At 41.4% G+C, this 14,038-nt stretch overlaps 2 protein-coding genes and 1 non-coding gene across 3 annotated transcripts; all 3 read right to left on the bottom strand.

Moving 5' to 3' along the window:
- Window positions 1–127: 127 nt before the first annotated feature.
- Window positions 128–10,553, bottom strand: zgc:56231 (uncharacterized protein LOC406257 homolog). The gene is made up of 19 exons (XM_037545727.1): window positions 10,395–10,553; window positions 8,928–9,071; window positions 8,611–8,703; window positions 8,411–8,530; window positions 8,166–8,304; window positions 7,518–7,702; window positions 6,978–7,071; window positions 6,536–6,715; window positions 5,953–6,064; window positions 5,531–5,593; window positions 5,278–5,424; window positions 3,831–3,996; window positions 3,221–3,400; window positions 2,854–2,993; window positions 2,064–2,229; window positions 1,523–1,649; window positions 1,345–1,415; window positions 609–728; window positions 128–538 (listed from the first exon to the last, which is right to left on the bottom strand). Exons 2-19 carry the CDS (start codon window positions 9,048–9,050, stop codon window positions 305–307), a joined length of 2,460 nt encoding a protein of 819 aa, XP_037401624.1. The 5' UTR covers window positions 9,051–9,071; window positions 10,395–10,553; the 3' UTR covers window positions 128–304.
- Window positions 10,554–11,943: 1,390 nt separating this feature from the next.
- rps20 (ribosomal protein S20) lies at window positions 11,944–14,028 on the bottom strand. The gene is made up of 4 exons (XM_017712435.2): window positions 13,878–14,028; window positions 12,955–13,054; window positions 12,697–12,770; window positions 11,944–12,190 (listed from the first exon to the last, which is right to left on the bottom strand). The coding sequence occupies exons 1-4, from the start codon at window positions 13,878–13,880 to the stop codon at window positions 12,008–12,010; spliced, it is 360 nt and encodes a 119-aa protein (XP_017567924.1). The 5' UTR covers window positions 13,881–14,028; the 3' UTR covers window positions 11,944–12,007.
- LOC119262679 lies at window positions 12,839–12,907 on the bottom strand. Its single transcript, XR_005129820.1, has one exon. It is a non-coding gene; the product is annotated as a small nucleolar RNA U54 (small nucleolar RNA).
- Window positions 14,029–14,038: the final 10 nt, after the last annotated feature.

Here is a 14,038-nt window from a genome sequence, read left to right as displayed (position 1 = left end):
ACACACACACACACACACACACACACACACTATGCTTTTCTAATTATATTATGGATATTGTCAGAACCTCAACACTGACCTGCCTGTTTCCTCACAAAGATAATAGCCTTGACTGTATTCAGTGCAGTTTATTGAAGTATTTTTGTTTTTATTCATTTATTAAATATCACCCACCTCACTCATGCAAGCAAATTTAACCAAGGACCACATTTTGGTAGTGGTCAAATTTTATTAAATACATTAAAAAAGACATTACATAAAAACAGTCACCTGCTTAGTCATACACGCAGCACATTTTGGCCAGTCAGTTGGGTTTTTTCCGCAGAGAAGTTGTAGTCCGGACAGACTTTCGGATTGTGCGGCACAGGTTTCCAGAAGATGGAGTTGACATCGATTCCTTGATGTTAACCAGCAGTCCCCGCTTTGGACGAGACTGTCCTGCAGAGTCCGTGGTCAGTTTGGCCAGCTCCTCCTTCAGAGCATACACTTCTGCCTCTTTATCAGTGAGCTCACGCTGCAAACGCTCAGCATCTCGCTCCTGTTAGCAATACACAAACCGTGTGAACACGTGATTGTAAACAAATACGCATGTGAATGTTTTCACGTACCTGATTGTTCAGCCTGTTCTGCAGATTTTGGACCTCTGTTAGTTTCTCCATGTAGCTTTCTCCAGCTTCCTGCAGAGTCTCATTCAAGTCACGGATCCGCTTCTCAAGAGACACAATCAACTAGACAAAAATGAAATGCACTTATTTAAACATGACCATCCGCAGCCAGCTTAGAGATATTCCACAAAGGGAGTACTTGTGTTCAAGCATAATGGTAACAATACATAAACAGAACTCCTTACATTCACTATTTAAATATGACCATGTAAAGGCTCACGTCCATTTCTGTAGGGTTTGGATAGTGTTTAAATGGTAAAAATTTGATATTAACTTGAAGCACAAATTTATTTCCCACAATGTGTGCAACCTATTTATCCTGCCAAAGGAAGAGAAAGAAATAAGCCTCATGATAATAGGAATTTGGACCCTTTAACACCAAGAGAACTGAGCCCCTTGGCCAAGAGAAAAGTCATTTTACCCACAAGATAAATTGGACTTCCATTAGAGTTGCACTGATTGTGGTATATACTTTGTTATACTTCAAGTTAACTAAATGCAAGGTAACTGAAAAAGTATTGGAATGCCTCAATTTCTTGTTTGAAAGGCTATGAACCGTATTTTGTATTTTATGGAATACAGCATGAACATACGGCACAGAAGGGTGATTAGACCCAAACTGAATCCATGCAAAAAGCAGTTTGCATCATCAACACTTACTGTAACTCTTATTCATTACCTCTTGTTTTTCAGCACACAACTGTTCCACAGCAGATTTCTCCTTGTAGAGATGCTTGAACCTCTCAGTATCTAAAAGAAGCAGATTTGGTAGGCATCTGAAATGGGGTTTAAAAAAAAAACCCCCAAAAAAACACAACAACAACCAAACACACAACACACGCATGTAAACAAGCAACCTGTCTCCTCAGTGTTTGGCTGAATTGGGTCAGTCTGTGTCGACCCGTCCTGCTGAAAAGGTGAAGCAGCAGCAGGTGCAGAACCGTTCAGCTTCCATTCTAATTCATTCACACGCCTCTCAAGCTCCTGATGGGACAAAAACAAATCGGCAAACGGGGCTGCAAAATCTCATTTGCTATTGTCATACTGGCTTTTCCAATATTTTGTACAAAAGGGAAGACGATGGTAACAGGGGCTCTGGTCAAAACAATCCCGATTTGAGGGTCAGATCCGTTGTAAGTAACAGAGTGCAACTCAAAATCCATCCTTTAAACTAAAACAGCTTCTCTGTCTTTTCTTTCTACAAAGGGCTACAAATATGTAAATTAACCCTCCAACAGAATCATCAACTTGGATGATCCATGTAGGAGCATTTTTTGAACTGCAAAGTATTAAGATAAAATGAATGCAGTCCAATTTGTAACAACTACATCAAGGGCTCACTGGCACATTGCTGTTGTGATAGTGATGTGTTATGCTTTGTGTTATTTGACCACATACCTTGGCCCGGTCCTGCTCTGCTGTGTATTCCTCTATGGGGACATAGTCGTCTTCCAGCCGGTCCAGAGCACACTGGTAGGCATGCTCCTTAAGCGCTTCTTTATACAACTCAAATGTGCTGTCCATCTTCTCCTCATAACTCTCCTTCAAATCAGCCATCTGACGACTAAAACACAGGCAATAACTTATCCACTAACAGAAGAGGTAATCCTGAAAAGTTCCTCATGAGATATAGAACCAAACGAACTCACTCAAAACATCGCTTTTATTACAGGTTTCAAAACTGAGTGCTGAAAGCAGCCTATTAAGAATTACTGAGTACTGCAGCCTAATAATTTAGCCATTAGGCACAATCTGGAGGACCAATTACAACAAATGCACTTAAAGCTAGGCACAGTGTGGAATATAGGCAATAAAAACAATGTTCATGGGTGCCCAATTCATTTAAAAATAACTCATGGACAACAAAATTATTTCACCAAGACTCGATTTAATCATATTGGATTACAAAGAGCATAACTGGTCCTGTTTAATTAGATTTGGTGCAGTGCAATATGTGAAGACACTGAATTTTGAGGGTTTTTGTTTTTGTGGCATTGCTGGTTCTCTTCACTTCCAGAATATCAAACCTATGAAACATGAAACTGGGATTCATATAGCGCATCATGAGTTTCAAGGCATCCCCATCTTTGCTGAAGCCCCACATCACACACACCTAGTGTACGCCATTCATCATAATGACAGACCTTTATTGCTGCTTTTCAACCATTTAAGCAACAAACGGTCATACCTATGACACTCCTCAATCTCCATGATTTCCTGCTGCATGGCATCACCCATCTCCCTGCGTATCTGAATCTCCTGCAGCAGATTTTTCTTCCGTTCTGCAAACAGCTTTGCCCGCAGACTTTCCACCAAATTCAGCAGATCCTACGCACAGAATCATTTACCATATTAAACCATTATTTTCTATGCAATTTTTGCTGTTTACATCTTTAAAGAGAGAAAAATGACCTAAAGTAACTCACTGAACAGTAACTCACTGAACAGAAAAAGCATTCATTTTACTTTGATTACTTTGTTACTTTAAACTCTTACAATTCCATTATATTTTCCATTCAGTTAAATTTGGGTAGACACTGGTAGAGTAAACACACCTCCTGGGGTAATATGGACATGTCAGCCTCTTCATCGCCATCCAACAGCTCGTCCTCTGATATGAAGTCATCCATATGTTGGCCATCAATCTCCTGGTTGCTTAACAAAGGTTTACCATCCCGACCAATCAGACGTGGTGCCAGAGACTCAAGAGAGCGGGATGGGATCACCTGAAGCACCTAATAAACAAAACCGCTATAAACCAGCAATTTACCCACAAAACCCAGCAGCCTTCAGCAAATGATCTGCAAACTTAAACATGTAATCAGGCTACAATAAAAGCTAAATGAACCATGTATGCCACTTTTCTACAGCTTCAGTAAATTCTTTAGTCATAAAGAGCGTTTTACATCATTTACAGTGGCAGTGACAAACCAAACCAGACCATCAGCAGTCATCGTTTCAGGCAATTGCCCAGCATTACCTAATGTTAATCTGAGTTTACCTGACTGTACATTATGCCCCTCAAAACAAACTCACTCCAACTCAAACTACATGTTGAATTGAGCTGGGTGTGCGCAAGCAGGAAAACACCAAATCACACTGGACAGGGCTACTGCAGGACCAAAGTCGAGAAACAGATTTAAGCCATTTATGCCACTGTTATACCTCTTTAGCCACTGCGGAGAACTTCATGACATGAAGTGTCTCATCATAAGTGGACGCACACTGATTGATGTTTACAATCATAGAGGCTCTACCACGGCCACAGAACACGCCCTGGAAGAGGCGGGTCAGCTTGCTCTCGCGGAACGGGACGTAGCTGCTCTTCACCCTAGAAAAACAATTCAGAGACATTTACCAAAGTAATCTAAAGCACAGTACATACAGAACCGTGAAACGGTCTGAGAAGGTTATATTTCAAACTTTATCTGGGTAGCAAGTCATACACCCCCCCCCCCCCCCCCTTCCAAAAGAAGAAACTAAAAATCAAGCTGGACTGGCTGCCTGTCCAGGATGTTTCCTGCCTTGCACCCAATGAGCACTGGTATTGGCTCCAGCACCTTCCCGCAGCCCATGAGAATACGCGGCTTAAATAATGTTTGCGTGGTGGAGGAACTGAACAAATATATAACAGTACATCAAGGAGAAGAGCAACAGAACTTATTACCTGGAATAAAAATGTTACACTAGTACGTTTTTATTACAGTAACAACTCACCAACATAAAAGGTGCAGTGAATAAGATTCAGTGGCATCTAGCAGTGAGGTTGCAGATTGCAACCAACTGAGTACTCCTCCCTTTCCAAAGGTAGAGCCTAGAGTGGCTGTCAAGTGGAGTTGAGCACCAAAGCTTGCAACATCACTTTTTTGGTCCAAATACCAAAGAAATTATAGTTTTGGCACATGTAATATTTTTCAACATTGACACAAGGGAAAAACATTGCTTGGGCTGGTAACTACATCCTGATATTCCCCATGTCCTAGCTAAAGCCATCAAGCAACTTGTATTTAGATTGGAACGCTAAATTAGTTGTCCAGCAGAAAACAGACAATGGCATCAATCTGAAAACATGTGAGATATCCATCTGGGAGAAACCACAGCCGTGTTTATCTCAGTTTTCTTAATGTTTTCACTTCTTTGACAACAGGGCTTCAACCTCCCATGCTTTGTCATTTGTTCTAAATAATAGTCAGCACCAGCCACAACCCCTGATCCTTTTTATGTCTTTCAGCCATATATATAGCACCACCAAATTTCAAGCTGCTGCTTCAACAAATCAACATGAAAGGTACTCTTTAAAGCCAGTGTCTGGTTTATCCTTTCTGGGCTACTGTAGAAAGTGAAAAATGGCAGCCCCTGTTGGAAGAGGATCTATTCCCTATGTAGATATGTATGGCTTATTCTATAATAATGAAAACAATTCATAGTTGAAGGTGATTATATGCTAATGAACCCTGGTTTTGTATACTCCATTTCTGACAAATAATTCCTCTTAATCTTACACACTGCACCTTTAATTTTATAAAATGTCCCACTATAATAGGTAAATAATGCCAGTTGGCCTAAGACTTTCACACAGGATTGTACACCTAATGCATAGACACATCAATACCTGTCATTTTGGTTGTTGCGTAAGGCTGCAATGCACTTGCCCAGGATAAGTAGAGAGTTGTTGATGTTTCCTGCCTCCTTCAGACGCTCTCCAAACGTTCTGGTCTTATTGCATCTCTCTGATCCAGCCAGGTCGCACAAAGAAAGCCTGAGAGAGGAAGAAGGATGGATAAATAAATAAATAAATAAATAAATAAATAAATAAAATCACAAAGCTATACTGACACAGCCAGACAAGCTTCTGAAATACTTACTCTGACATTCCCTGGACATCACCTCCGTCCAGGCGCATCAGCTTGATTGTAAAGATGCTGTGGCTGTAAGAAGCAGAAAAAGTAGTAAGTAAAGCACAGAATGACACCCTGTTAAAAAGCATGAAGAAACCAATATTTATACAGATCTGCAAACAGGACTAAATACACCAAGTTTGGAACTGCAATAAAGGCTTTCAAACAGTAAAAGGCTCGAGTCAGTTCTGACAGTTCATGGTAAAAACAGCAAACAGTGATTAAATAGTACTTTTAAAAAATTAAATCAGACTGAGTACTTTAACAGTTCGGCTTCTTCCCTTTGCACTTTTTTTTTTTTTTCTTTTTCTTCAATAATATGCTGTAGGGAATCTTTTGAACAAGTGAAAATCTCAGCATTCAGTAAGACTACACACAAGCAATATCACCTCCTGCTGGATGACTGGTTCATTTTGGTGGCAGCAGCACTGCGGTTCCTATTCCCTACACGCAGCACTTTACTCGCCTCCTCAGGTGTCTGTACATTAACCCACCTCAGATCTACAACACACAGGGGACAAACACTCCATCCATTTCCACACTGCACACTTAACTGTAACCTAAATAAAAACCTAAATACATACATTTAAAAAAAAAAAAAAAAAAAAAATGTTTACATCTGACTATCAAGGCATCATTGATTTTTACTCAAGTGAACTTTAAAATTATATATGAATGAATAAACATTAACTCAACCTAAAACAGTTTTGATAAACTAGCAAGTTACCAGTCCCACACTGCACGTGCTTTGCAGGGTATACATTTCCTGTCATTTTAAGCTATAACTGTATAGTTATCCGTTTTTCAATCATGAAGTAGCAATGATGTAATTTTATACCGCACAATACAACATGAAATCCCCCTTCCATCCCTAAAAATCACTCATTAATATTCCTTACAGCAGAGTGATACACGCTCAAGGGATTCAAAAAACCCTGAGCTACTACAGAATAATGATTACAGCACAATCACCTCTAATATAGGAGTTTCCAGTGCTGTCCTCACACACGCGCAGTGCGGGACGCCTCTTTGTCTTGTTGGTGAGAGGTGGCTGAAGCAGGTCATACACATGCTCGTTATAGATCTCATAATAAGCGACCCATAAAGAGTAAAGTGACGGCACATCATCCACAGCTACCTCGGTGCTGTCCACTGAGAGAGGAAGAAAAGAGGAAACACTGACCTCTGCTGTAAAAGCACAGCATAAAGTTAAAGTAACGTGAGACTTATTAGTAAACACCAGTAGACTTTAGGGTGTGAACACTGCTTGTTGAACAGGCCACACAAAAAATAATTACCTGGAATAAAGTCTTCACATTAAAATATACTAAAATGTTAACATGACTTCTCCCATAGTTATTTTGGTCATTTGATTTTTCTCTCTTTTTTTTGTGTATGACAATATATGTATTACCTGTCTGGTCATAAGAAACTCCTGAGAAAGAGAGACTGTTGATTGAGGAAGAGGAGGAGCTTCTACTCTGGCCATTTCTGATTGACTCCGACTCCTGCACACAAATCATGTCATTCCATAATAATAATAATAATAATAATAATAATAATAATAATAATAATAATAATAATAATAATTTATTATTATTATTATTACTATTACTGCTTCTACAGGAAAATTCTTACTGTAAATCTGGCCATGGATGGAGCTCACAGTACATTTCGAAAGTTGTCAAAAGTTCACATTTCAGTTTGTAGAAAGAATTTTTTCTCTAGCTCATAATGAACTATGACTTTGTTGTGAGCACCAAACCTGATGCATGTTCAGCTGCATTAAGCTGGACAATGGGCAAAAAAGCAATGATTTCATATTATCCAGAAAAGACACTTAATTTTCTATTGTATTGTTACAGAATCAAATTAGACACTCCGGCATCAAACCGTTTCCTAGAGAACTGTAAGTGGATTACTGTGAAGTCAGGTTTACACCTCTAGCTAGTACCTCTTTGAGCAGACTGAAGAGCGCTGCTTTGGCACATCTCTCTGCTCTGAGCTGATCTGGGTCCAGTTTCTGCACATCTGAGCTCAGATACGGCCTCAGGTCCATGTGTTCATACATCCGCCCACTGATATGCCTGAACACTGCATCCAGAGCTCGTGGCAAAATCCCAGGATCCTTCTGAGAACCTGCACTCACACAAATACACAGATGTTATCATTTTAAAGCTTGGACTTCACGTTCAACAATAAAACCAATTTGGATACATCAAAAACAAAGTGATTGTAACAGCTGTCTTTGCACAAAAGAACTAACAAACTTACAAAAGAAGGGCGATCAACAGGATTCTAAAAATGACCGAGAAGATGGCATGGGGCCCATGAAGTTAAATAAAATGAACATCTAGGATGGCTTATATTTTAAGTCATAAAATCCATGAAGACAATTAATTCCAAAAATACTTCATAATAGTTCAGAAATACTGTGAATATTAAGTAAATCTGCTGCAAGTAATGCAACATGAATAGGATTAAGAATTAACGGAAAGGAGCTGGTCAAGACATAAAATGCATTTTTTAACACCTTCACACACACACACACACACACACAAGTTTTTTTGATTGACTTCATGCAGATACCGATGGCACGTGCCTTGTATGGTATGGGTCTTGCCAGCATTGGTTACTCCATAACTGAACACCAATGCATTTCTGCTTTGCAGGAAGTCCTGTACTTGAGATTTGATTGTTCCATCAAAGAATTCTGTCTGAGTTGACTCTGGCCCAAAGATCTACACCAAAGACAAACACCTTAACTCAGAGCTGCACAAAGGAGATCATAAAGCAGGGTAATACAGAGTATTAGATCTTTCTAACAACAAGACAAGATCAGAACACCTTGGTGAAGCTGAACTTGTGAAGCTGCTGGCCAATGCCCTTCTCGCTGCTCTTCATGGTAGCAGAACCTTTGGGAGCATAAAGTGCAGCAGTTTCTGTGCTCTCCAAAACTACACAGCCCTGAAAAAGACGGTCAAGCGCAATTATTTGCTGTATGTTCAACTGGCATTCAAACATGTACTAGATCAGAATGCACAAACCTGGTCCTCGTTATTACTGAGCTCCTCTTTACTGAAGGGACGAACCCTGAGGTAGACTCGAAGTTGCTGCTCAGAACCATCTACTGACTCGCTCTAAAAACACAGACACTTATGACGCGTTAGATCCTACGTGGACTTAAGTATTTCAGACGCAGTAAAGACCGTAATGGAAGCATAAGTGGCCAAAATACAGTGCAGATATGAAAAGCCTCATCAATTCCTGAAGCGGAAAAATATCTAAATTCTCAAGAATCATAAAACAAATCACTTACTCATGATGACCTGTTAGTTCCTACATGAAGTGGCACTAATCTTACCTGTGAAGTGATGGAGGAAAGTCCAGAAAGTTCTGGTAAGGCAGTGTGGTGAGGGTCACAAGCTGTCGACTCCATAGCCACCAAAAGTGTGCCATCGTGCGTCAGGTCAATAGTTGCTGCCATAGCTTCAAGAAAAATCCACAGCTAAATAGCAACATCAGACACAAACAGGCACATTAGTAGGCCATAAATGTTTTACCGGGGTGGAAAAAAAGTAGAGAGGAACTGCATTTAAGTGAAACTGTGGTTACAAAATGTTAGCCAAAAACATACCTGAGTAAAAGTCAGTAAACATCTACAGTCAAACACATTTAAATAAATAAATAAATAAATAAATAAATAAATGAGTGAATGTCAGGTGGTGCGAGATCTATCCCTGGGGTCCATCCACTGTACAAGAGACAAAGGAGTATAGTTGCAGACAGGATCATTACACTGACACGGCTGCACTGAAATAGTTGCTTTCTTTAGTGTAAGAAAAGAAAAAAAACCATTTATACAGATCCACAAGCACACAAAGAACCACTTGCATGATTAAACAGTTATTTACATGGTGAAATGGTTCTTCAGACTGACAAAATGTGTTTATGGTTTTTATATTATAAATACCATTATAATTTTTTTTTTCCCCCTTTCCAAAAAGGGAATACAGAACCATATACAAGACATTGTCCTCCAATCTGAAGAACCATTTCACCATGCAAAAGCCATTCAATCATGCTAATGGTTCTTTGAACGTTCATGGTTCTATTTACAGCAGTCTAGTAAAAGGTCCTTCTATTGATACAAGCTTGACAACGTAACGAACCCTCTTTGGTGCACCTTTTTAAAAGTTCTTTAAAGAAGCACACAACCCATTCTACACCTGAAAAACCATGTCAGCACACACAGAACCTTTGAGTCATGCAAGTGGTTCCTTGAACATTTATAGATCTATACACATCCACTGTCTTTACCAAAGAACCCTTGAAGAACCATCGTTAGGACTGTGTACAGAAAAGATTAGTTGAGAATGTGTTGTATGAAGCCTGTGTGGACAGAACCTGAAAATGGATCTGTGCAACGTTTGAAAAACGTTCTTCAATTGTAACAACTGAACCAGATCCTGCAGCTACATGAAACCATATACAACGCAGTCTCCATCAATCTGAAGAAGCAGTTCACCATTGGCCGGGGGGTCCTTTAAACATTAAATAGTTCTACATGAAACTCGTCGGCCTAATCAGAACCATCGTCTTTAGTAAAGAAGCTTCTTTAAGACTGTTCAGAAAAACTCGTGACCTGAGATTTTGACCGAACACGTCGAAGGTCTAAATGAAAAAAATGAGGGATTTTTTTACAAATATAACTTGATTTAAACCCAAAAGGTGAGCCTCAATTGCTCTCCAGGTGAGCACATTAAAGCAAATCTACACACCAGCAAAGTGAAACTCAGTCAGTAGTTTCCTCCCCTGCCGTTTGTCTTACCAAGCTCAGAGAACTGGGAGATGAGCAGACTCCTCCACCCTCAGCTAGTCTGACTGAAGCCAGCTGATCTAGTTAAAAACAGACAAAACAAGAAAAAAACATTTCAACAGTGACAGAGTTTCACACTGACGACCAGCCACGACGCCGAACTATGAAAAGCAGCTTTATCCACTTTCACTGACGAGCTGAAGCACCGCCCAGAAATGCCAACCAGCCAATCACATTTCGGTTAGAAAACTGCTGCACCAATCAGAGTCGAGGAACAATCAGCTTTATGGGAGCAAACAGCGCAGCTGACCTGCAGAGCGCGGCCTCCGAGCGATGCGTCTGGCGTCGATCCTTCACCAAGCGAAGTCAAGGCTGGTACCCGGACACGCACACACACGCCGAAAAAGGCATTATTTGTGATTTCAAGAGTAAAAAAGGTGGAGAAGTTTTATGTCAAAGCTTTTGTATTTATGTTAAAATCATCTGCCACTATTCACCGTCTCTCTCTCTCTGTGCTCGACTGAGAAAAGCAGAGGAGCAGACCGGGTTTAACAGACTAAAACCTCGACACCCGTCCTCTGAGTCTATTACACTTCACTTCAGAACTTATACTGGATCATTTATGCTTTAAACTGACGGGGGTCCTCCCCGTGTCAGTGTGGGTCTCCTCCCACAGTCCAAAGACATGCGGTCAGGGCAATTGGACCTGCTGCATTGCCCCTCGTGAGTGTGAGATTGTGTCTGTCTGTCCTGCGATGGACTGACGACCTGTCCTGGGTGTATCCTGCCTTCTGGGATAGGCTCCAACACCCCTCCCCCACCCCGCGACCCAGAAGGAGAAGAGGCTAGAAAATGTGTGCGCGCGCTTTAAACTCTACGGTTTTTATCAGTGACCATTTCGTAGCATTATTTACCTGTTTTACACACGTATGCATACCTGCTATTCATTAACCATTAAGATTTTTTTTGGAAAAAATTTGGTAATTTTACAGTTATGTAAAGAGGATTTCAGCCTGAATCTGATTTAATGCCTTAATTTTTAAAGCAATGGACGCCTGTTGGAGATTTCCAATATTTAGACAAGTTTTCGATACAGGAACATTTTAGAACCGGTTATATAAAAGTGTCAATACTACTAGTTACATTAACACTGATTTGCCAAACTTTAGCCCCCCACCTTCCTATATTGAGGTAATGTTTTGAAAACTGGCCATTTTTATATATAAAAAAAGTCCAATATATCCTCCTCACTACAGAAAGGTATCCGCAGTTCACTCAGATATGGATTAGGAAGAGCCTTGAATGTTTAGCAAAATCCATAATACAAATGGAAAAACAGCTACACCCCCTACCTTAATACTACACTAGACGAGTCATTTGATTCACCAACCCTGTTATAAGCCCTGAGAATCACTGCACCATCACAACACCTGTTAAGGAGCTCAGAGCCACATTTCTATTTCTTTCCATATGCAACTCCAGTGATGTGCACTGAAAGCAGCACCCCATTTTGACGTGAGGAAGTGGTGGTGAGGAAGGAGGAAAAACAGTACACATCAAATCCAATTTCTCTCTTTATTCTGCTGTCATCACCACAGCAGCTCAATCTGACAACTCAAAGCAGTTTATGCATCTGCGATGGTAACCTCCACCTCAACACCAGGCTCGATGCTGATGCTGGTGATCTGCTTGACGATCTCTGATGGGCTGTGAAGGTCAATGAGGCGCTTATGGATCCTCATCTGGAACCTGTCCCAGGTCTTGGAACCCTCTCCACAAGGGGTCTTGCGGGTGGTGATGCGCAAGGTCTGAGAGAAAAACAAGACAGGATTAGAACAGGGCACATCTGACTTCACTAAAAACCTCCCTCAGCCCAACTACTTGTACATGGCCACAAACCACACAGACCTGCTGCAGCTTGAACTACACACAGAAGTATCCCATCCTACCTCTAAACTCAGCCATTTCCTAAACGTAGTCCATTAGCAACTACTTTCTAATCTCAGATCACCTGCCTATCCCACTGGATATTTTTGGTTGGTCTCAGTCATGCTGAGAAAGGACCACCACTTGATATGGTTGACATCCATTTCTGAACAGTACAGAGGGGCCTGACAAACTGCAGCAACAGACGGGCTACAATCTGTAAATAAGCAACAAAGCGCACCTATACTGTAGCTGTATGTGATGCAACGAACAGTGAGTAGTCGCATGAAACTGCCAACTCTGGACAGTGAGTTGGATCTAGGAAGCACATACATGTACCTTGACAACACAAATAGATTCTGGAAAGCAAGCCGACTGGCACGTTTACCTTGGTGGGCATGCGCACAGGCCCCTTCACCTTAAGGCTCTTCTCCTTAGCACCACGGATCAGATCAGCACACACTGCAAAGTTGTAAAAGGTTCTCATGAGCAAAACAAAAAAGTGTACAGCAACATCTGACAGACGTGTACAAAGGCTCAGAATAGCGTATGAAATAATTCACAGACAATCATTCTTCAAATCTTCATCCTCACAGCCTGAGGCTTTTGTTAAAAAGTACAGACCGATCTGGACACATGCACTGACCTTTCTCAAGTGACTTGACATTGCGGCTGGTGAGGGTGATCCGGATGCGGTGAATGGCCACTTCAGGCTCAACAGGAGCTTTGCCACTGTCTTTGAATGCCTGTAAATTTGGAAGAAGAAAGGGGATCAGTTTCCAGGAGACAAATTAAGACTCATTCTTGAGTACATACTGCCTTAGAACCAAGCTAGTGTTCGCTACACTTTCAAAGCCATCCATAGCTTCAGCACTTGGATCAGAACTGCAGCTACAGGTGTGAGAACCAGCAACTAGAAGAAAAACAAAGGACTGCTCAGACTTCCCGAACATGAAAGACTAGCTACACAGACTACGCAGTCAGAACCTTAAGGTGCAGTTCACCTTTCAAAATTAAAGTCCTAGTTCTGAACATTAACGTCACACTTGAATAAAGGGACCACTCTTTAGAGGACCCCTCGGCCACTATGCGCCGTTACACCACAGAAGAGTTCACCTAAACCTGAGCCAGTCTGAACAGCTCAACATGCTGTAAAACCAGACAGCTGTGCACAAAAACACAGACTAAACTGTGCCGATATCCTGTGAAGTCTAGCTTGATGTGTTTAACCATGTGAGTCGTGCTGTAGGTTAGCTAGCCGGGTCACTGGCGCAGGGCTCAGCAGCTAGTTGGGTTAGCTAACTGGCTAACAAAGCAACTTAAAACAACTTTATATTTCCAAAGTTAAGTCGCGCTGCATTACAAGAAAAACTAACTAGAAAGCTGATGCCTACACAAAACTTTAACAGGCGCTAAAAACACAAATGCAGCCCCGCTAGTGGGACCACCGAGTGGACGCTCTGCTAGCCAGCTAGCCACCTGGTACCACACGTGTCTTCCCTGCGCTCCGGCAGATCAACACAGACCACCGCGGCACTTCACGGGGAGCCAGGAGAGCGGGGGACCCACCATGACTGTATTCCCGACCGACTTATTCGTGTTTATGAGGCGAACAGCGGTGAGTCAGGAAGCGCAGACACGCCGTGTCGTGTGGTCTTCAGGAAAAGGAAGAGTAGCGGCCTGCTCGCTCGCTTATATACCACCATCCGGGTCCTGCGGCGCTCCACCAA

Source organism: Pygocentrus nattereri, chromosome 2 (assembly GCF_015220715.1).
Source record: "Pygocentrus nattereri isolate fPygNat1 chromosome 2, fPygNat1.pri, whole genome shotgun sequence".
Lineage (NCBI taxonomy): Eukaryota > Metazoa > Chordata > Actinopteri > Characiformes > Serrasalmidae > Pygocentrus > Pygocentrus nattereri.
The sequence above is the reverse complement of the archived record's forward strand: the minus strand, read 5'-3'. Positions and strand labels throughout refer to the sequence as shown.